The sequence below is a fragment of the Mytilus californianus genome, unplaced genomic scaffold (genome assembly GCF_021869535.1).
Source record: "Mytilus californianus isolate M0D057914Y unplaced genomic scaffold, xbMytCali1.0.p SCAF_2, whole genome shotgun sequence".
Classification (NCBI taxonomy): Eukaryota; Metazoa; Mollusca; class Bivalvia; order Mytilida; family Mytilidae; genus Mytilus; species Mytilus californianus.
The window spans coordinates 7161358-7187731 of NW_026262668.1; the positions used below are offsets into that span (position 1 = coordinate 7161358).

Below are 26374 nucleotides of genomic sequence, written 5' to 3' on the forward strand. Positions count from 1 at the left end.
TTTTGATTAGAATAATTTATAAAAAAAAATAAAGGTTAAATTTTGATACCTAAAACATGTACAAAAGAAGCTAAAAAATGTACATAAAAAAAGATTACGAAAAAAATATAATAAAAGAAATTACCAGTCACAATAGAGTTATAGGCGAAATTAAACTGTTAAAAATGAAACAAAATACAAAAAATGTATAAAACATACTAGTTAACAAACGGTCGAATCCTTTGGTTTACGACTTGTCGGAATCCGTACCGGACCTTTCTTGAAATAGGAACAAGCTCAAAACTGTTTAGTTTCAGTCAACAAATTTTATGTTAGTAGAGATCCAGGTTCCGCACATTCAAATCTGCTCCGTAACCCAGTTTAGATTGTAGAAAGTATTAACGTATTCGTCCATATTCACTAGATGTCATGTGCATTGTCCAGTCTTTTTGAATTCTAGGGAGAGGAACTAACTATTAAAGGATGTAAACAGGAATAATAACTTCACAAGTTGGTGCCTTTCGTATGTCAGTTGAAAATTCTTTTTTTTTTGCGGTTTGCAAGAACTTTCAATGATAATTAATTTAACTGAGTTTAGATGAAATGTACTTTCGTGTTTCATTTGTGGGACAGGATGCATTATACTTCACAAAGTAAAATAGTTAAAACCTTATATCTTTTATACTTTGTCCTTATTTCACCCTTTTCTCATGTAAACAATGTACAGTACGTAGCTGTAAAGTGAAAATACATAAAAAGTGTTTAATAAACTTGTTATACTGGTAACATTTGAACTACAGCCGTAAGTCAGTACACCATCGCAGAAAAAAAATCTGTGGCATAATTCCGTCGCAATTTTTATCTCTCACAGAAACTACAATCGCATATCACACAGCCTTTTTTGTCGTATCAAGCTTTATTTAGCTACGCAATACACCGTGCATGCGATGCCTCGGTACCAAGACAACTCGATCGTTCATAAGTTCCTTTTTACAGCTATATTTAGACAAAATGTTCCTGCAGTGCCTCTTTTAATCACGTAGTCTATACATATCTTTGGTAGCAACATTAATCTGCACCTGGTTAAGTTTTCAAATGCATCTATTTAATATTAACTTGCAGTATACGCTAACATTTAAATTTTGTTATATTTTACTTTGTTAATCTATTGTTATATATGAACCAATACTTGTTTCATGCATATAAATATTCACTGACGGACAAAAAGAAATTTTAATTAATTAATTTCATTCTATTAACACATATGGCAAAATTTGGGGTAATTTTCTAATTTGCATAGCGGCCATTTTGCCTTATCATAACGGCAGCCATTACAATAGGATTATATAAGCCCTTTTAATAAAAATGACAATATGCAAATACCTATGTCGAATGAACAATTTGTTCGCATATAGGTGAATTGTACATGTTTTTAGGCTCCTGTCCGTGTACAAATGGACATTGTCTACTCTGAAATCTTTCGGCCTTTTTAGTTTAAAAATCGGAAGCGTAACCATTGTGTAATTGCTATATAAGATCAAATGAAATGACGTAAAATCGTAAAATAGCAAGATTCAAAACAGAAATACACATGCAAGAAGATATTGTTTGTATAACACCAATTACAACCAATGATTTGCAGGAATAAAATTTATTAGTTTTTTTATCTACCTTTGAAGCATCAAAAAGTAAAGATAATGGAACAGGAAAGAATAGGAAAGATTTGCATGGCAACAACAGAGGCGGAAGATACAAAAGGGATATTCATAATCAAACTCATAAGTGGAAGACAAACTGACAACGCTATGGCAAAAAAAGAAATAAAAACGACGAGAAGACACAAACAACATTCAACAGAACACAATATAAAAAACAGAAGACTGATCAACACAGGTTAAACCCCACTTAAACTCGCTGGTGATCTTAAATGCTCCAGAAGGGTAAGCAGATCCTGCTCCACATGTCACACCGTTCGTTTGCTCATGTAAGTACAAATTCGTTGAAAAGTCTCATTCGGTACATGTTGTCACATTCTAAAGCATAAGCACGTGTTACATTTGCATTTTCAGTAAATCTGGATGTCCAACCAGAACGTGCATTCTAAAGACCAAATTGCGAATCAACAACAGCAGTGTTAAGTCCATCCTGCTGTATGATTCATAAAGCTGGCGTGTTTTTGACTTTTAAGTGAGTGACCATCAAAAAAAAGAGACATTCCATACAAGCTGGTTAAGAAGGATCAATATAATATTCTACCATTTGACCAAACAAGATCAGCAACCAAAACCTGTTTGGGGATATTTAATGCTAAGAACATTACGACAACGACCAAACAGTTTCTGTCCTCTTTTTCTCGATGGCCACTTCACCAAATGTGTTCTTTCCATGTGCAACCTGAGATAACCCCTCTCTTCCCTCCCCCCCCCCCCATTTTCCCCAAGTGTTTGGTGGGGTCGAATCGGATAAATAAGGTAAGATTAGACGTTATTGTGTATTTATACAGCCCGCACAGTCAAACGGACACCCCTCTTAAGCATGGGTTTTACAGCCGCATGTGAGAAGTCAAGGAATGACCATACATTTGTGATTGATGTACCTATATAGTCAATGATCACATGGATAACAAAAAGCTCTCGTAAATTGAGTGTTCATATACTGAAAAAGGTGCAGTCAGCCAAGATAGAATTTAACTGTTCGCAATGAATGTAAATGAATTCACAACATTTAAATTAAAGTTAATCATCTTAATTAATTGTAGATAAAAATGATGATGTCGCCGATTTAAAGTTTACCTTTACCGTGTGATCTTCGGTTACATTTCCTTTTTATATTTTGATGTTGTTTAAATAAAATTCGGAAGCGTTACAGATGTATATATAATTATTTCCGGCCTTGTTCATCGTGTTCATCATTTCATGTCATTCTAATTTTTAAAGTAACGTCGTTTGGAGAAGAACGCATGAAAGTTCTTTCAGTCGCAGTATATTTAAGTTATATTTTTAACTAAACGCGAGCATGTTCACTGTAGTGCTAAGGTTGTGATTTTTGTTAAAAAACAAGGGTGTTAGAAGTCTCAACATATGCTTTTGATCCACACATCTACTAAATATAGAAAAAACTTTGATGGTTATTTTTCACAAAACTTATATTTGAGCATACATTTGAGATTTAGATGTGGAATTACTGGTTGAAATATGCTTGTATAAAATATGCTCGACCGTAGAGGTGAAGCTATCAGTTTTTTTTATCGTTTGAATTCTTTATTATAACTGATGAGGTTGGACCAAGTTGAGATAGTATATTATATGAGCGAGATAGCAGGAGTGTAAGTAGAACTTGAAGAAATTAATGTCCGTCATATTATAACACAAAGAGAAAATTAAGATAATTTAATATTAATCGAACAAAGAAATCTCACAAAAAAAACACAGGTAAAGGCGGGAGCGACGGGACAAGAAAATGCAAACGACTACATTTATGACCACGATGACAGAATCAAGCTGAGGAATCAAGTGCTCTGAATGTTGGACGTTTACGTATAACATTTATAAACGTTAAAGTAGAGTAATTAGAAAGACAGGAATACTCTGGTGCACTGTGGGATACATGCTCCTACTTTTTTCCCAGTTTTTTTTTCTTTAATGGTTCTTGAGACAATATCGTTTATTATACACGTGTGCCGCTCGAGCTCTCACTGACTCTTAAAAATTTTGATAAATTATATATATACGTTAGGATAAAGAAAAATGGATTAAAAATAAAATCTGTTAACATTTCCTGGATTTTGTAAATGGACTTCCATGAGAACAATATGATTGCAGATTATTGGTGATAATACCGACAAATGTGAAATGTTTATTTATAGACCTTTACCACAACAAGGAAATTAAATATAGGTTCTTATTAATACCGGAACTGTGTAGTCAGCCACTAGTTACTAATATTTTGATTGAATATCATTCACGAAAATGGGTAAGTTGTGAAAGTCTGTTACCAGTAACCTGGGATTTCCACATTTTGTGATCAAATTAATTTATAACCTACTTATATTGTTGAACGTAGTTTTTTGTCGAGTAAAATAATAGATCAAATTTAAATGACACGAATCTGTTCAAAAAAGGTGTAAATTAACATATCATCATAAATGTTTTCTAGATATATTCAAATCACCATGAGAACTGTAATGAGGAAACAATACAAAGAAAAACTGTGCTCGGGATAAAACTTTCGATGACCTAATTCCTAAAACGAAACTAACTTTGTCACTTCTTGTTAGTATTGGATTTTAAATTGATTTGATAAAACTTCTAGAATATTCTTTGTACAGCAGCAATTGTTTTACATGTTTTAGTTTCGATTACACGATTACAAAATATAACTACAACAGAAGAAGGGGAAATATTGTCGTTTTGAATACACATTCTAGACCAAACACACATTCAAACGATACGTATACGGTATATATTATCGTCAGGTTTGAGAAAATTGACAGTTATTTAATTTACTCTTTAGTTTAAATTTGAATTTTTTTATCTAGTTTAATATTTTTTTAGGTGTTTATTTATTTCATTAAATCTCATAAATTTCATTTTATTGCATTTTATTTCATTGGGATATGGGTTTTAGAACTGTGTTATTTATTACTTTGTATTTACTCCCGTGAACTTAAAAATAACCCGTCGCCACCCGTAATTTTAAACAATGTCTCTTGCAAACATAAACTTCAAACCCCGAAAAAAAATGGTCGAAGCGTTGCTTGGATGCACGCAGACATCATACGTGTGAAATTTTTTTTTTTTTTTTAATACACATAAATTCCGAAAGCTGCTGTTAGCGTCCTATAGGGCTCCCCTTTCCCCTTTTTTTTGCTGTAATTGTTTAGTAAACATTCTTTAAGTTTTAACTTATTTTCACTTATTTAATGGGCCATACAATATATTACAATAACGGTAGTGATGTCCCTCTATTCTTATTTTCCATCAAACATTCCTGATTCAGAACATCAATGAAAATAAAATTAGTTTTTATAGTGTTTCGCTACAAAAGTGATACAAATAATTGTTTATCAAATACGTAATATACTTAGTACTTCAATAAAGACTAGGATTATTATATTTGATTGTAGAATGATTCACCTGTCTAATGGCCTTCGTCAATGATGACCAGTTTACAAAACGATTTCTTCAGAATGAAATTACTGCCTCTGCATATGAAGCTGCTCAGAGACCTTTTACCGAAAGTATCAGGAGAAATCCTGATGCTGCTTTGGCATTAAAACTTCAAAAAAGAGAAGTGCAGACACCATTACCTCCAATTATTGACGAAGACAGTGAACTCATTGCATTGCAGCTGCAAGAACAAGATCATCTTGAGCAAGAGCTCCACGATGCAGAGGTTGCCCAAAGAATAGCGGACGGATGGCAAAGGCAAAATGAGGATGGACAAGTTCCCCATGCAAATGAGGGTGGAAGAGTTCCCCGCCTAAATGACGGTGGACGTGTTCCCCGGCTAAATGAGGCATTAAACAGCATGCATAGAACACGACCAAGCAATGAGGTAGGGAACAGCTAACTTGAGCACTAATTACTTCATTTTATGACAGAAGTTGTAATGTATGGTAGAGATACGCATGTTGACGCACGAAAAGTACATTTTCATTTAAATTTTGGCAAATAAAAGTTTATAAATCGGATGCTAGTGCTTTCACTTTTAAGTTATTTTATAGAAAATTCAAATTCCGCCTCAGATATAAACAATTGTATGTTGATAATGAATAGGACATTTTATAAAAACAGATACTTTAAAAAATCGTTCCTGATATTTGTTAGAAAAAATATCCCTACATTTGGTATTTCTCACCATAAAATCTATTGAATGTCATAAATAGGACTAAAACATTAAAATTTATACACGTATATTTAAACTTGGGAAGGTTCTCACATCGTTCAACAGCATTAGCTACAGGCGTGATTTACTAACTAATTCAGTTAAAATGGTCGTTCTTCCAATGGTCTAAATTTTTAAATGCTTATTCGCCTTTCACATGTAATAAGTGCAGCTTTCAATTATGAGACTTCATGAAACCTATTAGGTGTGTTGTTCAATTAAGTGGTTATCCTGTGGACATGTGAACTGCGCAAGTTTTATTTTAATCTATTTTGTATCACTTTTACGACATATGGTTTAAAAAGGGGGCGGGGGCGCAAGTGAAACTGGTTTAACCCGGCACATTTTGTGTCTGTACCAAATCATGCTCCTTTTGTTGTTTGTTTTGTTTGTAAGTCTAGGTATTTGGAGGAGTCGATTGTAGGTGGTTGGTGTGGTCTGTGGTACTGTATAATATTTTGGGTGATTCCATTTATCTTTTTCACTTATTATTGATTAGTGCCATGGTTCAATAAAAATCGGCCGAAGATTGCATATTTCTATAGGAATACTTTCTGTTGAATTCTCCATATTCCATAGTGATTCACCTAAAAGTTTAAACTTGAAACGTTTCATAGACGAAACTCGCAGAGTTATACGTATCTAAACTAGACTTTTTTTTATTTCAGCAAGCGAAAACATAGAAGTAGCAAAAATTTGAAATTCATGGATATTCTTTATATCTATTTCTTCGCATTATACCAGTTAGATCTTTGAATTTGTATGAGTTTGAACAATAATTGAAGATAAATTCCTGTGTGTACTTTTGGATTCTGACAATATGAAATGGTACTTCTGAATTTTTATTATGTATTGTTTTATTTTAAATAAAAAATGATGATAAGGAAGAACTCTCAAATCAACCTTTCATTGGAAGTTAACCTTTGCATACTGTCTTTCAGATTCATTCATTTTGATTCAAGACGCATATCAGATATCAAACAATATGTGCATGATTTGTCAAAATTGTTTTCAACAGCAGAATGTAGGCTAATAAAAATATCGCTTATGTTAAACGGAAACATGTCTAAACCGAACCCGATCGAAACTGGAGCCCTGTCAAACTGACTCCACCAAATGTTCATCAGTAAATTAATCAATGGAAACCGAACCGCTTTTGAAACCGTACCAAATCTTCAGGTTCAATATGATTCGGTTTGGTCTGGTTCCATTTCATGTTTATATGAGATGACCCAATATGTAAATGATGATAATTGAATACTATTATATTGTTTAACAGATGAACTTCAGTAGAACGGTTCGTGCGCCATCTATGATGGGAACACTTCCATCTAGTTCAGGGTTACATGTGTTCGGTCCCGGCACATTAATAGACAGCAGCTCAGACGACACAGGTATATGATACAGAATATTATGCAGTACAGGAAAAATTTAATCAATTTTGTTTAAAAGATTTGTTAACAACGAAAAATAAAAATAATCCAAAGGGGACAATAAAAGTTGTAAAGTCGCAGAAGGGCACAATTTGATTAAAAATTTAGATCTATATATAGTCTCGCCTACTCATCGAAGTTATATCACAATTAGCATACGCATAGATGTAGTTCTAATTAGATAGCAAATGAACAGATACAACAATCATCAACTCAAAAAAACAGCCAACAAAACACAATATGCAGAAAACTAAAGATTGGCCAACGCAACTGACCCGTCAAAAATTAAGATGCTTCAGAATGCAAATTAATATGAAGCTACTTTACCGAAGTCATTAGCAAAACACAGACATCGGATAGACAAGACAATAGTATATTTTTGGCATTCGAGAACTCAATATATGAGGGGATGACACGCTTTGAGTATTCGGGATATAGTCGGTAAACAAGTGGGGATGTGATTAAGGGGGGGGGGGGGGGGGGGGATAGGAACTGGGAAAAGAAGGAAAAAAGTGGGATATGGAAAAAAAATCGGGATTTGGGTAATGATCACTCCTGTGTCACCACCCTCATTAATGTTTCAATCAGAATATCAACAAAAAACTGAGCGATAATACTTTATGATATTATTTATTCCAACCTATTTAGTAGGACCCGATAATTTCAAGAACTTTTACAGATCAAGCCTAATTTTGAGTCGCCTTTGTTAATATTCGATTGTTGCTTATTATTTATATTTCCCCCTAATCTTGACCTACATGTAAGACGTAAATGATCTTATAGTAATCAGTCCGTCCTCCTGTCTTTAATCTCTCCTTGTACATACTTTGTTATGGTTTTAAGTGTTATGTTAAATTATGTCATTAGTTTTATTGTTTATGCATGCTATGATGCGTTACAGATTAATGCGAGCTTGAGTTTTATTTTGAACACAATTGACAGCGTATTAAAATTAATTCTTTGAATTACTTATAGTTTTACAGCTGTTAAATTATTGCTGTGATCACAATATTTCTAGTTAATAATCTTCTTCTATTTTGGGCGGATAATTGAACATCTTCAACCCTAGATTAAAGCCATACTTCATTTCTGCTTTGTTGGTAACCATTTTAGCATTTTATAAAATGTTTTTCCCCCAAGAAAATAAGTTTTATACATTTATAGAAGTAGACGGAGAGCCCTCCATACTTCCTAGACCAAGACCTAGACTACAACACCATAGAAGAGGACCGGATCAGAACAGATTTCAAAGGAATACTAGGGCAGATGAAAACGGACAGAGACCTGGCCTACAGCCTTTGCCAGGCATGTTTCGGTTTAGAGAAAATAGAGATGATATACCAGATCGCGAACAAGAACAGCGACACGACATAGTGCAACCCCCAATTTACAGGAATGTACGTATAGGTCAAGGCGACGGAGCTCATTTATTATAGAATAGCTTACTTAAATAATGATTGAAACATAAAAGTTTTTAAAAGTTCTGAGATATCTTATATATAAAATCAGGCTTTTTCAAACTGATGTTTATAGTTAATGTTGTGCTGTTATACTACTGTCCCAGGTTAGGGGAGGGTTGAACGCTCACAACCATTTTTAACACATCAACATATATACTTGTCTGTCCAGTCAGGAGCATAATTCAGTGGTTGTCGTTAATTGATGTCTGCCATATTTATTTTTCGTTTATTGTTTTTAGTATAAATTAAGTCGTAGGTTTTCTCTATTGAACTGTGTCACAGTTTGTCATATTGGGACCCTTAATTGTTTCACTACACGGTTTTTCGTTTTGCTCATTGTAGGACGCCGTTAAGTGCCATATAAGGACTTGCATCCTCTTCATTGGGTGTCTTGTGATAGTTGTGTCATTAGCAATTATAACCGGTGCATTACATTTGCGAGCATTACCATTACAATTGCGCGCATAAATCATTACGTTTGCGCGCATCTTTTTGGTTACATTTGCACGCCTTTTTTTACAGGTAAACTCAGGTAAACATAGGTATATTATATCTATATATTTATTCAACTAATATTTTTTTTAGCAGGATAAGTCCGTTTTATTGTGCACAATCACTTAGTCCTGAAAAATATATACAGACAAAAATGTAAAAACATTAAATCTAAAGGTTAAAAGTACCGATTTTACATGTAACTTGCACAAATATACATTCATGTGCTGAATAAAATTGCTCATTGTAGTGAGCATGGAATGATTCCGGGTCGTTTGTAGTACATCTGGATTCTACTGATGGTAGTGATGCCCAAAGACATAAGGGAAATAGGGAAAATACCTTTGCAATTATTTACGGTGCATCGCTATGAAATATATCATGATTTAAGTGTTCTGTCGATACGGAAACTAAATCCATCTTACCCTTATGATTTTTTTCACCGATTAGTTTCTGACAAACGAAACTCCATGTGTGTGCCTTGACGCATTTTTTCAAACTGACTTAAATTGTTTAAAGCAATCACTATTCGGTAAAATTATGAGACAGAATATTATTTACTCTGAAATATTCGCAATTAAATAAATTATTTGTCTTAAGCTATAACGGATTTCTCATGATCACTGTATATTTTTTTATAATTCAATATGAAAAGTATATAATATTAATTTACAAATATGTTCAAAATTCATAATAACTAAGGTCATTTTTATCATGAATTATCTGTATTTTAACTGCTTTATCTGTAAAATGAATGCGCGCAAATGTATTCAAAAGCTGCACGCAAACGTAAAAAATTATAGTCCCTAAATGATCGCAAATGTAATACGCCCGTTATAACACATCTCCTTATTTTTTATTTTGGTTATTTTGTGATATTTGTGAATACTGTACTGAATTAAACTGTTCACTCATTCCAGTTACTTTAACTTATCGGAAACTTCACTTTATATGACACTGTCGAACATAATAATTATGTCTTTGGATTTAAGAGATTGCATGATTTAATTTACATGTTTATAGATATAAGAAGATGTGGTATGAGTGCCAATGAGACAACTCTCCATCCAAGTCAAAATTTATAAAAGTAAACCTTTATAGGTCAAAGTACGGTCTTCAACACGGAGCCTTGGCTCACACCGAACAGTAAGCTATAAAGGGCCCCAAAAATTACTAGTGTAAAACCATTCAAACGGGAAAACCAACGGTCTCATCTATAAAAAAACGAGAAACACTTATGAACCACATCAACAAACGACAACTACTGAACATCAGATTCCTGACTTAGGACAGGTGCAAACAAATGCAGCGGGTTTAAACGTTTTAATGGTACCAAACCTTCACCCTTTTTCTGAAACAATAGTGTAACATCACAACATAGAAAGACACACTATAAAATATCAACTGAAATAGCTTAACCCTTATGGAACTGAATTGTTTGCCGCAAACTTGCAGCAGACTTGCAGCAAGCTTGCGGCAAACAAAAAGTTTGCAGGAACAGAGAAAATAGTGTTTGCAGATGTTTGCCGCTAGCTGCAAACTTCCGGCAAACATTGCAGCTTTTTGCTGCAAGCTTGCGGCAAGTTTGCAAAAACATCAATGTTTGCCATAAGATTGCCAGAAAGTTAAGATAATAAATAATCAGTTTGCTGCAAGATTGCAGAAAACTTTGACGATTATATATGTTTGCCGCAAGATTGCAGAAAACTTTGACCATTCTATATGTTTGCCAGAACATTGCAAGAATTACACAATATTGACTGGGCATGCCTAGTTGGCACTTCCTGGAAGCTAACAATTTGAAATTGTGTCTAGGTCATGTTGATTGTGTTTGGAAAATGCATTTCACATATAAGAGATCAAGGAGTCATTTTGGTTCAATAATATAGGATATTCAATAGGTAACTTTGTAAGTACAAATAATTCATAGAACTGCATTTGATAAAATAATTTATGTCACCATCATACATAATTAAGTAAGCAAATATATATATATATATATGTGTGTGTTTGAAAAACTTTAGCTATTATAAGTTTGAATTTTGTAACTGATGTCACTAACTGTATCATGTTTATTAAAATTAAGTTCAATTCTGTAATGCAATTATTACCTAGCTTTATACCCAATACACATTGGGGATTTATCCTTTTTCATTTCTTAATACAGGTATATGATGTCATTTGAGAATAACCCCTGCCCCCTTTTTCAAAACTCAAATGCATGTATGTATTTCCTTAAATCTTTAAGTTTGCAAGAATTCTTTCAATGACTGTTTGTATACAGGCAGGAATTCTTTTCAAAATGTTGCTGTGTAATTTGAAAGAGATAAATTGAATGTGTCTACACACATGACATTGGTATATGTGTAGTTCCTGCAAGTTTGCAACAAACAATTGCCGCAAGCTTGCAGCAAACAATTGCCGCAAGCTTGCGGCAAATCTAATTTGCATAATTATGTTTGCAGCAAGCTTGCCGCAACCTTCATTTGCATGGTAAAATGGTTGCGGCAAGTTTGCAGCAAATGTTTGCTGCAAGCTTGCGGCAATGTTTGCTGCAAACTTGCGGCAAATGTTTGCCGCAGGGCTTATTTTTCGGTAAGGGAACTCAATCAAAGGACATAATTATTAACACCTGAGTGAACATACACTGAACAAATAAATTTGACCTATGATACAATGCAAATGCACAGTACATTTTAATGATGCAGAAAAAAAGCAAGAAAAGAAAACAGAATGTATCACTGACTCCGTTATATACAAGAAATCTAACCGAAAACTGAAAAGCATAAACAAAACAAAACTTTTCGAAAGAAAATCATTCTGTTGCTTAGAAGCCACAGTCTTTTATTATCGCCTTTAGTAAGTCTTAGAACATTGAAAACCCTAAACATAAAAAACAAACGTGTAGCAAATGAAAAAATAAGATAATCTTGTTGTATCTCGATTGTTTTGAAATTAATTCGACAATACTAAACTATTAATAGCAACGATTTTTTTTATTTGAAAGATTCTTTTTTCTTTATTATAGCCGTACAATCCATTAGCAAGGTTAATGAATTATGGTGGTTATCACAGGAATCCCATCCAGAACCGCAATAACAGGATTCCTTTTAGGAGTGATGATATAGATGTTGATGATTATGAGGTACATACACAAATATGAAACAGACTTGTAGGTTAACACTGAATACCTGAAAAAATAATTTTAGTATTCTTTTTAATGACTCTTCGATACTCTTTAGTGGTATGATTTGTGTACAAGTTTTATCAACAGTCTACTGCTTGTCCTTATAATATGGTGACCTATAGTTGTTAATTTCTGTGTCATTTAGCCTCTTGTGGAGAGTCGTCTCATTGGCAATCACACCACATTTTTTTATTTTTATATTCTATTGAACGAACAGTATGAACATGTATACATGTACTCTGTATAATGCTTGCAAATTTATCGTCTCCCTGGAAACGGTATGTAGTTGTCAAACGCAACACAGCTAGTCGACAGACTTAATTCTGGCCTATTTCGTACTTCGAAGAAATATTAGCTTTATGATAGACCTGCATAAAGGTTGACGTAGTTTTTGCTCTTTAAACCGAATATCTTATACTTACAATGCATAAGGTATTATATAAATAACACATAGCTGAGAGGGTGATAGAGCAGATTGTTACCCCGAGAAAACATTGTCAACTGAGGAGAAGCGAGGGGTAACAATCTGCTCTATCACCCTCTCAGATATGTGTAATTTAATTCATTCTACTGAATGTTCTGATATAACTTTCTATTAAATTCAAAGTTATAAAGTATGACGTCTTGTACATAACAATCATCCGTATTTATTAAAGCGCACAGTTGAGCAAGCGTCTCCGTGAAGGGTAATCGAGTATTTGCCACGGGATAGAGTGAATTGTCTTCCTCGTATTAACCAATCAAAATCTAACATTATGACATGAAGTATAATATATAAAATTAAAACCTTTCTGTATAAGGATTTGGCTTTTAAGTGTAAGCATGTGGAATAAATGAATTTACTGTACAATATCCTTGATTAATTGGTAAAAAACAACTAGCCTCACAGCATATGAAGTACCAGCTGTTTTTTATACTTATTCATAGTTTATCTGCCCACTTTTATGTCCAAGCCAACCACAGACGGGTTGAAGAAGTCTAATCTTGGGAGTTAAATATTATATTTTTTCAATTGACATTTACAGGCCTTATGGGAGTTACAAGAAAGAAATGGCGATGTGCGTAGTAAAGGACTAAAAGCAGAAGAAATAGGACGAATACCTTGTCACAAATTCAAATCTACTCCAGGACTATATAAAACTCTTAAAAGTGATAAAAATTCATGTAGTATATGCCTAAATGAATACAAAGATGGAGAAAGTATAAAAACGTTGCCGTGTTTTCATTCTTATCATAAAACATGCGTAGATAAATGGTTAATGGTGAGTAAACTTTGATATGTCTTAAAAGTTTTAAACTGTAATTCTAAAAATAGTACATAAGGTGTTTTTAAGGTGTAAAACACTAAAACAAAATGTACAGACGTTTAATCCTTCATAATTGACACAAGGAGGTGAAACTCTTAATCGACAGTATGTGATAGTTCGCAAAAATATAAGACAAGAGATGATTTATTTTCATTTTTATGTAGTAACGTACTAGCAAAATATTTATATGGAGTTCAAGTGTACATTGTATATTACCCAGCTGATACAATATTTTAGAGCTTACTTTTCTGATCGCGGAATTTTCTTTCTTCATAGACTCGTAGTTCCCGCTTACAAGATAGTCACTGAACCAAATGTTTTAGCCGGTCATCACTAGTAATACTTTACACACGCTTTATTGACTTGCTTGATTGCTATGGAATATCTGTGTCCAGATGACCACAGATATGTTCCATATATTTAGTAAAAGCCACGATTTGGCTTCCACGTATTAGCAACAATCTGTACTAAGTCAAGAATATGACAGTTGTTTTTCACTCGTTCCGTTGGTTGATAACGTTTTTGTCAGTTTTATGGACTTCCCCTTTTTAAATTTACCTTGGAGTTCGGTATTTTAATGAATTTGCACTAAAGTTTAATTACGAATTGAATGCTTCTTTTTGTAAATTTATTGGGTTGTAAAAGCGTTGACAAGTACATTTTCTAAAAATGTGCGCACGGTCAACGCTTTTACAACCCCATAAAATTACTAAAAGAAGCATTCATTACTTATTAATTTTTTTGCTAAAATCAGGAAAACACGATTTCTATCAAGCTTTTCTTTTATTTACCTGTGCACTTTATTGTGGAAGCTCGTGTCATCATGAATGTTACATTTCATTTTGAAATGAATGTTGATTTCAGAATGACGCGAGATTAATTGCTGTTAGCCAATCAAAATAACGTATTATAATGAAACATACATGTAATGTAAAGTATCATGTCATGAGCAACGCGACTGGTGCTCTTTATAGAATAGGAACTGCTTACCAGTGGCGAAGCATGCCTTCTGTTATTACCGAGGCAGGGGATTTGGGGGGCGCAGGCCCCCAGAAGCTGTAGAGGTTTTGAAATTTGAACAAGAAGATCAGTCTATTAAAAAATAGCAGTTGTTTTATTTTACTTCATCATAATAATGTTAATATGCCTTACATTAGTTATACTACAGATGTTTTAGTTGATTACTGGTACCTACATCATTTTGAATGTTCAGATGAATACAAAAATGTTATCAAAACATTTACCACTTTTTCAAATTGAATCCTTTCAGTGAACTTCCCAGATTTTAAATTCTTTACGATTAAAAGGAGATTGGTATGGGGTATATTTTAATGACACAGCAAGTCAACAATACAGCTGTGATCCACCAAAAAACCATGTCAGCTGACTTACAGAATCAAACAAATTCCGGATCTCAGCTAGCGCTATACAAGTAAACGCAACAAGACGATTCAAAACGTGCGCTCTGCAATGCTGATAATATGCTCTTGGTTCAAAGTCAATGAAACACTGTGTACTAGTTGAAGTACTACACGTAGGGGAAAATGTCAACACACAGCGATATTTCAATTTTAAACGTAATCGGTTATATTTGAGGGTTTGAATGGGGGTCTTCAAATATTTATTTTTTAATTCTTTTTGTCCATAATTTGATTTTCCTTTCTTTTATATTTAGCACCATTTATAATATCCATTCTGTTAACTTGTTTGAATTAATTACAGGGCATTTTTCTGTATTCTGTAAACCTCACCAGACCCTCATATACTAGAAATTATTCTCACACAAAATTAATAATTTACCTGAATGTTCAAGTTATTCGATCGGGGAAGGCTCGTGAGTTTGATCATCATCTATACTACTGATTTTGATTGGGGTAGCATTATATAAATTTGATCGGTTCAATTGTGTCGATTTCTTTGACTCCGACATTTTATGATTAGTGAAAACTACCGCAAAGGGATCGGGATTTCCAATTAGAGGAGGGAAATGTTTCCATAAGTCTTGAACTCGCAAAGGGTATGAATCAATCACGGCGACAAGACAATACAAGTCGGTCTGCATTTTGTGAAAATTGTTAAAAAGATTATAAAGAAAAGTTTTTTATTTATTATTTTTTCATATATTGTTTTTTACCGAGGCAACTGCCTCGGTTGCCTCAACGTAAGCTACGCCAATGCTTACCCTTCAGGAGCATGTTGCTCAATCTTTACTTTTCTAATTTGTATTTTTTGGCAGACATTCGTGTCTTCTCGACTTTTTTCTTTTCGACTTATGATCCATTGATTTTCCTCTTGATACCTTTTTTTTTGACAAACTTACAAAACTCTTTAACTGATAATGTTTTTAAAAGTGCTATCTTGTAAGTAGTGTAAGAACTTCCCGTAAGTTAGTCGATGACTACGGCTACATCAGAATGATCATAATTTCAGAGAATGCAGAATTACATGTTAAGTAAAAGCTAATAATTGTACATGTAATCATGTATATTGATTAAGGAGAGTTCAGATATATGTGAGAATATTTGCGCACCCAATTATTATTCCCCTACCGACGAAGTCGAAGGGGACTTTAGGTTTGCACTCCGTCCGTCTGTCCGTCTGTCCATCTGTCCATCTGTCCGTCTGTCCATCCGTCAGTCCGTCAAATCAGCTTTCCACACTTTTTTTGTTCGTTCTTGAAGATATTGATTTGATATTTGGTATATAGTTTTATCATGACAAGTTATAGATCAAGTTCTAATTTTGTTCCTGTCTGATGATTTAGTCCAGAGTTATGGACCATAACTCTGGACCATATCTAATGTAAGAGTACTATGTTAAACCATATTTCTGTACAAAGGGAGATAACTCATTTTTTAAAAGAGTTTCTTTGTTAAATTATTTGAAGAATTTTTTGGCAGGTTTGTTTGCAATTTAGTATTAACTAATTTTCTGAATGCTATATATATAAAAAAAATAATGAAGAGAAATCCTTTAATTAGATAATAATCTATTTTTATTAATGTATATATTTCAATACATTACATTGTGTAGATAAAAGTTGTTGATATTTTATAGATAAGTTACAATCTATATTAGTTTGTGACAAATGAAAGAAAAAATATTTGGAACTATTAATTATATTTGATTATAATTTGAAAATAGATATACACTGTATTACATCATATCTAATTTTAGAGAACTATTAATCATATCTAATGTTTTTTTCACTCATATAATCAGTTTTCCACACTGTTTTTAGTCATGCTTGAAGATATTGAGATGATATTTACTTTTTGTTTACACCATGACAAGTTATAGAACAAGTAAGCATTTTGTTCCAGTAAAATGAATTTTTACCCGGTAGGGGATTATGTATTGCCATGCAATACTCTCAGAATGCTTGTAATTAACTCATTTTCATTGAAAATCTTACACGTAATAAAAAAAAAAGGCGAGAGATACCAAAGGGACATTCAAATTCATAAGTCGAAAATGATCTGAAAACGCCATGGCAAATAAAGAAAAAGACCAAAAAGACAAAAAGCAGCACACACAAAATGGCTGTACATTTTTAGGTCAAAACCTATAGACAACTAAGTCTGGCCTCGAGGGCTAGGACTGAAGCAAACTAATAACTTTAGAAGATGTAGGTTCTGCTTCCATGTTGTATACCTGAAAAAAAAAACTTGCCGGGAGTCAGAATCGTTACTGAGGATAAATACCTGTTACGTTGAATTATCGTGACTTAATGAAATACCCGTTACGTTGAAATGTCGTGACTTAATGAAATACCCGTTACGTTGAATTGTCGTGACTTAATGAAATTATAATGGAAAATAACCGAATCAATTCCTGGATTTACCTTCATCAGGAATGCTCAGATTTACCTTCATCAGGAATGCTCAGATTTACCTCATTAGGAATGCTGAGATTTACCTTCATCAGGAATGCTCAGATTTACCTTCATCAGGACTGCTCAGATTTACCTTCATCCGGGCTGCTCAGATTCAAAACTTTGAAAATCAATGATATATACGAGCCTAAACAAAACCAGGTTCAACCCACCATTTTTTTCTTAAAATGTCCTGTACCAAGTCAGGAAAATGGCCATTGTTATATTATAGTTCGTTTCTGTGTGTGTTACATTTTAATGTTGTGTTTCTGTTGTGCCGTAGTTCTCCTCTTATATTTAATGTGTTTCCCTCAGTTTTAGTTTGTAACCCGGATTTGTTTTTTCTCAATCGATTTATGAATTTCGAACAGCGGTATACTACTGTTGCCTTTACTAAATATTCGAGGAGTTGTATGACCAAAAGGAACATAAAAAAATAGCCAAAGTCATCCATGGTCAACTATGACTGAAGGAGTTGGAACCTTTATAGTCAGTTGAACATTACATGCTGATTATTGGAATATAATTGTCATGTTCTTATTCGTGTTTATTTAGCATGCATTTTGTTTTGTTTTTATTTTTATGCCCCACCTACGATTGCATCGACCGACCTTTACAGTTTTTATTGTAAACATTACAATTCAATTCCCTGCATAAACTTAACTTACAATTCCATGTGTTAACTAATTAACTTACAATTCCTTGCAGAATTTAACTTACAATTCCCTATGTTAACTTAAATTACAATTCCCTGTGTAAACTAAACTTACCATTCCCTTTATTAACTTAACTTTCATGCATTGACTCAACTTACCCTTCCCTGTTGAAACTTAACTTACAATTTCCTTTTTTACTTAACTTACAATTCCCTTTGTTTACTAAACAACTTACAATTTTCTTTGTTTACTCTGCATTAACTTAAGTTACAATTCCCTACATTCTTAATTTACATTTCCTGTATTAACTTAACTACATTTTAAGAATATATTTTCATTTTCAGAGTCAAGCTGTGTGTCCAGTTTGCAGAGGGAATATCAAAACACATTAATGAATATTATTTGCTATTATTTATCATTCTTTGGTTGAGTAGACAATGTTGAATTGTTCTAAGTTGTTCTTAGATTTTTTTATTCCACTTTTTTTTGTTACAATGATTATACAATCCGAAACTTTCAATGCGCTCTTTGTGAAGCTTTAGTACTCAAACTTTTTTTCCGAAAGTTGCATATTTTATTTTTAGAAAATGAATTGAAAGTGAAAGTGAAACCAATAATTCATTAGATGTTTACATCTATCATTTTCGTTTAACTGTATTATTTTCAATTGGTTACTTGTCATAATTATTTTATTCTTATGTTATTTTCTAGTGTAATTACACTGATGTCCATGTAGCTATCAAATAAAAGATCCAAAACCATTTTCTTCTGTTTTGTACGTACATGAAATTCGCATGTCATTCGTATTTTTATTTATTATTTCTGTACTCCGATTACATATCAAAGGTAAATTGCTGCTATACATTTCACCAAATGCATATTGTTTAATATGAGCATGATTATTATTAGGAAATGACATTGTCCCCTCCGGGACTCTATCCCGGGTTCTCTGTTACAAGTCAGCACTCTAACCGACAGAGGTAAACAAGTACTTCATTATCTCAACCGGTTATTACTGGCTAAGTATCTACTACTCAAGGGAAGCAGTCCTGCCACACATCCTCCACCGCAAGAGTCATCATACCATTTTGACTCGCACAACACATATTCTGGCTAGAAATCCTTCTTAACACCGTGCGTATTTTAGTTGGGCGCCAAATGTAATACATGTATGTGAACATTATTTTCGCTGGAAAATCACATTGTCTCTGCTGGGAATCTAACCCGGGACCTCGGTTACAAGTCAGCGCTCTAACCGGTTCTTCACTAGCTCAACCTCTTAAGGCTGGCTAAGTATCTAGTAATCAAGGGAAGATATCCCGTAACACATGTAATGGCTCGATACCCTAAAACTGTGCTTGACTTTTTACCTTCGACTTGTTAAAGATACTTTTCGTTAATAATTAAAATTTCACAATCTCATCTTGTGTGTTAATTATGGAACGCCATAGCTGTCTTATGTGTCTTTTTTATTATAATAAGGTGTTTTTTTTATTATACGAAGGTGCTTTTCTATTATACGAAGGTGCTTTTCTATTATACGAAGGTGGTTTTCTATTATACGATGGTGGTTTTCTATTATACGAAGGTGGTTTTCTATTATACGAAGGTGGTTTTCTATTATACGATGGTTGTTTTCTATTATACGTAGGTGGTTTTCTATTATACGATGTTGCTTTTCTATTATACGAAGGTGGTTTTCTATTATACGAAGGTGCTTTTCTATCATGTGGATGAGCTTTTCTATTATGTGGATGAGCTTTTCTATTATGTTGATGAGCTTTTCTATTACGTGGATGTGGTTCCCGTGATTAACCGGAAGTGTGGCGTGTCACATGATTTGAAAACAGGGACGGGTCAATTGCTAATAAAATATGGAAAAATCTTAAATCAAGAAAATCAATTAAGTCTTTAAAAGTTTTTATGGACTATTATATTTGAAATAAAACAATCAATTAATCATAATTGATAAGTGAATTATATCTATTATCAATATATCGGAATTCGTCCACCTGTTGACCCTGCATTGTTTTCGGCGATATATCCGGGTTGCACTAACGACAGGACGATTGCCCGGATTTGGACAGGATATATTGACCGGATGAGATATAAATAGTCAGAACTTTTTTGTTATGTGATAGATTATTTCAATATTTGAAGACCTTGAAGATACATAACTATATTTTATGAAAATCTAACAATAAAGTTGAAATGAACGACAAAAAGTGTCAATATAGCTTTTGTTTAACAACATTTTAAAATAAAACTAAGAAATCTGTTATGCGATATTAATCAATATAATTATTATATATGAAAATGTAAACTTTATAGTAACAAAAAATGTTTTTTGACCAAAAAATATTGACCCAACAGTTTTCAAAATCGCCGAAAAAATGCTTTTAATGTTTTGAACTGATCGACAAAAATTGTTACTATCTCGTTTGTTTAACAGTTAATATTTCATGAAAAAAAAGAATCTGGGAGACATATGAATAAATTATACAAAAAAATTAACTTTATAGTAAAAAATTGTTTCTCTACAAGAAAAGTTGACCTGTGCGAATTATGCGACGAATTATATTGACATGATCGACAGAAAGTGTTCAAAATTTCTAAAATTTCAAAACATCTTTTTTAAATTGAGATACATTTGAAATAAACTTATAAATTGTATGAAACAATAAGTCCTATCCGTTAAAACTTATATCTTTGATCCCAAAATGTTGACCTGATTGAGTTTACCGGCACAATTTAGAAGTACAGATATTTAATTGTAATTGTAATAAGTTTATTGCAAATCAGCATATAAAATAATGCTATAGCATCAACAACATATAAAATATAGTAAGCGACATAATATAAATGAAAACAGAAAGCAAAATAATAACAAAAAAAGACGCAAATTAAACAAATAGTACCATATAATCTTTTAATAAAAAAAAATTGGAATGAAATTTTTATTCTGACACATTAGAAATTCGAAATATTAAAGAAATTTAAGTTAAATACTTTAAACTTTAATTAAAGTGGGTTGTTCGGTGTGAGTCAAGGCTCCGTGTTGAAAACCGTACTTTGACCAATATTAAATGGTTTACTTTTATAATTGTGACTTGTGACTTCGATGGAGATTTGTCCTATTGGTTTTCATACCACATCATCTTATTTGTATAAAAAGGCCCGGAAAATAAGAGATTTTTTTAATTCCATATCATCATGATTAAGGCAGTGGCTATTTTGCCGACTCTGATTAAATATATTTAGTTCGGTAAAATACAGGGAATTTGTTATTTTGCAGGTTCTTTGTAAACAGCTAACAACATTTGAAACACATATAATCGTTTAAAAACTGTTATCAGTCAAATTTACATTATGACAATATTTCCTTTAAGTTTTAAAACTTTTGGAACCAAAAAAAAACCAATGAATATACATAAAGATGACTAGACGGTATGGATTTTCTCGTCGTTTAAGGTCGTACTGCGACCTGTCATTGCCTTAATCCTCGTCATTTCAACTCTGGTGGATATTTACATTTCTCAATGGCAATCATATCATAACTCCCAAATTCTATCATGTATATATGAAATGGTGTCATCCTGGTTTGCCCACTTTTAATTACATGCATATGTAAACATAGGGTGGATTGTTGTTTTAACAATTATAGTTTATTTCTGAATTATAGTCATATTTTTTACCTTTTATTTTACCTGTAAAATTTTATCAAATACCATATTCTGCTATTAAATCAATGAAAATGTTCAAAAGTTTTAATATAGTTTTTATCAGGAAAATGTATTGAATTTGACAATAAATACTAACAAATAGAATAAAAATGCAACTGTTCAGTAGCCAAGCTTTACAAATGAAATAATTTAAAAAAAACCCAACAGATTGTTATTTTACAATAGTGCTCTATTTATTTCCTTATGCAATGCATTTATAAACTTGATTCATATATTAGGTGACGAATATTGGATATTGTAGGGGGGGGGGGAGGATTCATTTTTTTAGGGAAAAACTTCCCAAATCTTTAAATAATATAATGTATAAATATTAATTTACTTGAATTAAATCTCTGAAAATGGGTTTCATTTAACTTAGGTATATTGTCTCAGGAACATTTACTTTATTCTCTTTTGCTTTCCATTTGTAATTTAGTAAAAAAAAAATTAACTTGACTTTTATTTTTTTTAAGGATTTTTTTTCTTAAAAAAAAAAATAGCAACCACATCCATAAAACTATATGTGAACTACATGTTTTTGCTTTATCCTACATATTGGTGTTTTGATGTCCCTAAAAACTAAAAGTCTTACACTGAAACTATATATTTTACCTTGAGACCAAAATATTGTCAAAAAATAATAAAAACAGAACTTGCATTTTTGATCAAGAAAGGTTCTGGGAAATGCGCAGAATGCATGATTTTGCATACATTTTTCTATAGCTTCTTCGGGCCTTCAGTGGCCCCAAAATCCTGCGCACGAAATTTGTTTAGTTATTTTTTAATATACTTTATATTACTTTTAAAACAGGCTAGTGCCATTGTTTTACATGTATGTTAAATTATTGAGAGAAAAAAAATATAATTTATTTATAATTTATCTATACATTTATGAAAATGGAATTACAAAATAAAAAATACCTGAATATATATAGAAAACACTGATAAACTATATACCTAAGTTGGAACAGACTATATAATTGTGTACTCATTAAACCTTTTGTCTTTTTTGTTTTCGTTACTAATAAATAATAGGTGTAATTAAAAGTGGGCAAACCAGGAGTAAACCATATGAAATATAGATTTAATTATAATTACATGTATCCCTTGTAGAATTACCAGCGATCTGTCATACTTGTTGATATTGGGTTTCATTGAACCCAAAGGACGCCACATTTTACACTCTTATAATTGAATTTAGTCTATTATATTTATAATTTTAAGTCTTGAAACAGTAAATTGAGAAGAATAAAAAGAAACAGAATATAATACACTTGGCTTCGTAAACAAGCCAATCTCCATTGTTTTTACTGTTATTTTCTCAAAATGTTTATTTCCAACACTTTTTTCCCCCAAAAAAAAATTCTAACAAAGCATCAAAGAAAAGATCAACAGTCCTTTTATCATTAATGATTATAAACAAAGAAGAATGAGTTACTGGTGAAAAGTTAATCCTTCATGATTGATTAGATCAATTATCAAGGTAATCATACATTACAGAGGGGGCATTACACAAGAAGAGCGCGTGTAATGTTAAAAATGTTAATAACTTTTAAATCTATCTAGATCTTCGAACCAACTTTGACCATAATTTTTTTTATCATAATAAGAAATCTTAATTTATGATCTTGGTGCATATTTAACCTTTCAATCATCTCCTTAGTGCAGTTTTTATGAATTCGTCAAGCTTCAGTGGATTCAATTAACACTAAAATAACTGGACACATTAAACAAAAGTTGGCGCGTGCCACGTAAAATGTTGATAAGTCTTTAATTTCTGAATATATTTACACCAAAATTTAAATATATGCTCTTTATTCAAAACTTTATCGTACTGAATGACCTTGGTGCTTATATGACTGTTCCATCATGGGCTTAGTGCAGTTTCAGGAGCTTAGTGCACCAAGGCGGCCTAGGTGGTGTTTAGACGTACCGGTTTCCAGTTTTCATTTAACAAACAACAAAGTTTTAATAACAAAGTTTGCATTTGCGCCAATTTTGACAAAATCCAATCTTTCATTTGCGCCACAATGTTATATTTTATTTGCGTCATTTTACAGGTAACATATAACAAAGAAATTTGAAATATCCATTGCTACATCGTGAATATAAAACAGCGAGTTTCATTATGGTTACGATGACTAATTTCGGTGGAATATATTTTTTTATGGTATCAAAAACTATGTTTTAGAATTATTACTAAAAGTCTCTTTTGAATTTAACTATTTTTTTATACTATTTACCTGTATTTTCCTGTATCATTGGCGCTAATGAAATGGGTTGTTTTTTTTGCACAAATGAAATGCAAATTGGCCCAAAAGCAAAGCATCGCTTGAACATGTTTGAATAAGTGATAAACATTTTGACATATTAGGCCAAGAACATTTAGTTAAATAATCTAATTTTGACACTTGTCGTAATTACCAATCAAGCCAAATAACATGTCATTTGAGTTTTCACACAAGAGATCAAATACATTTAATAATTAAATTGACTTATATAATCAGTTTTAACAATTCAGTTAATATTTTCATAAAATATCATTTTAACAATTATTCCTCATAAAGATTTATTAATTTCAAAATATTATTAGATATAAGAAATGTGTTACACTTATGTCGATCAGCTCATTATTGTTCGTGGCGAAATCCGTCCGCTCAATTTTTTTTGTTACAAAACATTTTTTTTTCTATAAAGTTTTAGTTCCATTAAAAAATGTTGTAAAACAATAGCTATATTAACACTTTTTGTCGTTCATTTCAATTATTTTTGCTTAAAAATATTGTAACTTTTTTTGTTAGATTTTCATAAAATATAGTTATGTATCTCTAAGGTCTTCAAATATTGAAATAATCTATCAAATAACAAAAAGTTCTGACTATTTATATCTCATCCGGTCAATATATCCTGTCCAAATCCGGGCAATCGTCCTGTCGTTAGTGCAACCCGGATATATCGCCGAAAACAATGCAGGATCAACAGGTGGACGAATTCCGATATATTGACAAATTCACTTATCAATTATGATTAATTGATTGTTTTATTTCAAATATAATAGTCCATAAAAACTTTTAAAGACTTAATTGATTTTCTTGATTTAAGATTTTCCCATATTTTATTAGAAATTGACCCGTCCCTGTTTTCAAATCATGTGACACGCCACACTTCCGGTTAATCACGGGAACCACATCCACATAATAGAAAAGCTCATCTACATAATAGAAAAGCTCATCCACATAATAGAAAAGCTCATCCACATGATAGAAAAGCACCTTCGTATAATAGAAAACCACCTTCGTATAATAGAAAACCACCATCGTATAATAGAAAACCACCTTCGTATAATAGAAAACCACCTTCGTATAATAGAAAACCACCATCGTATAATAGAAAACCACCATCGTATAATAAAAAACCACCTTCGTATAATAGAAAAGCACCTTCGTATAATAGAAAAGCACCTTCGTATAATAAAAAAAAACATCTTATTATAATAAAAAAGACACATAAGACAGCTATGGCGTTCCATACATTTAAACTTGATTCCTTATATAAACGCAAATTCTCCAAATAGGTTGTTAAGCGATTCGATTGTTGTGGGTTGAATGAGGAGGGCATGGAAGGATATCAAAGTTTGAATAAAGTTAGAAAATCTGTTATCTGTGGGTTATCATAACAGTTTCAATTCGCGCAATACTGGACAAATTGTACAGCCAGGGACTGTGCCTTTGGATCTAAACATTGCATTACATTTAATTTTTTTTCCGACAGTGGTGCTAAATGCATATTTCAAGAGGTATTAATAGAAAATTAAATATCGTGAATACATCTTTAATCTCAATACTTAAAAAATACGAGACTACAGTTTTCACAATAGTATCCATTTATCCTACTACACCTGGGCAGAAACGTGCTTGTCTGAAAAAATAAATTTGCGTGTTGTAGTTCATGCATTTATGCAGAGACATATAATACAATATTGTATTATATGTCTCTGATTTATGTAAAACAAGAATTTGTACACTAAGGTTTTTATAGAGAATTTTTACTTGACAAGCGAGTGTTCATGATTATATAACTTATGACGAACTCTTAGATTTGATACACCTTGTAGTGGTGGTTTGTTTTAACATTTTTGATTGTTCAAGCATATACACCGTGTATTTAATAGAGTAAAAGTCATAGATGTAAACCCACTTCTCTTGTCCATACGGCTTCAAAAATGAAAGCAATATAATCAATACAATCAACGTCTTATCTGATCATTTTTTTGTAAAATATATTTTTCTGTATTTTTTTTTTTTATAAAATGTTGAATTGCTTCTACCCTCAGATATAGATTTCCTAAGCATTATTTGGCACAACGTTTTTTTTTAAA

General features: G+C 32.2%; 1 protein-coding gene across 1 annotated transcript; it reads left to right on the forward strand.

Annotated features, from left to right (window-relative positions):
- The first annotated feature begins 3857 nt into the window (after nucleotides 1-3857).
- LOC127729190 (uncharacterized) lies at nucleotides 3858-19035 on the forward strand. The gene is made up of 7 exons (XM_052236879.1): nucleotides 3858-3951; nucleotides 5105-5535; nucleotides 7145-7259; nucleotides 8463-8695; nucleotides 12279-12395; nucleotides 13463-13699; nucleotides 18619-19035. Exons 2-7 carry the CDS (start codon nucleotides 5122-5124, stop codon nucleotides 18664-18666), a joined length of 1164 nt encoding a protein of 387 aa, XP_052092839.1. The 5' UTR covers nucleotides 3858-3951; nucleotides 5105-5121; the 3' UTR covers nucleotides 18667-19035.
- The last annotated feature ends 7339 nt before the right edge of the window (nucleotides 19036-26374 follow it).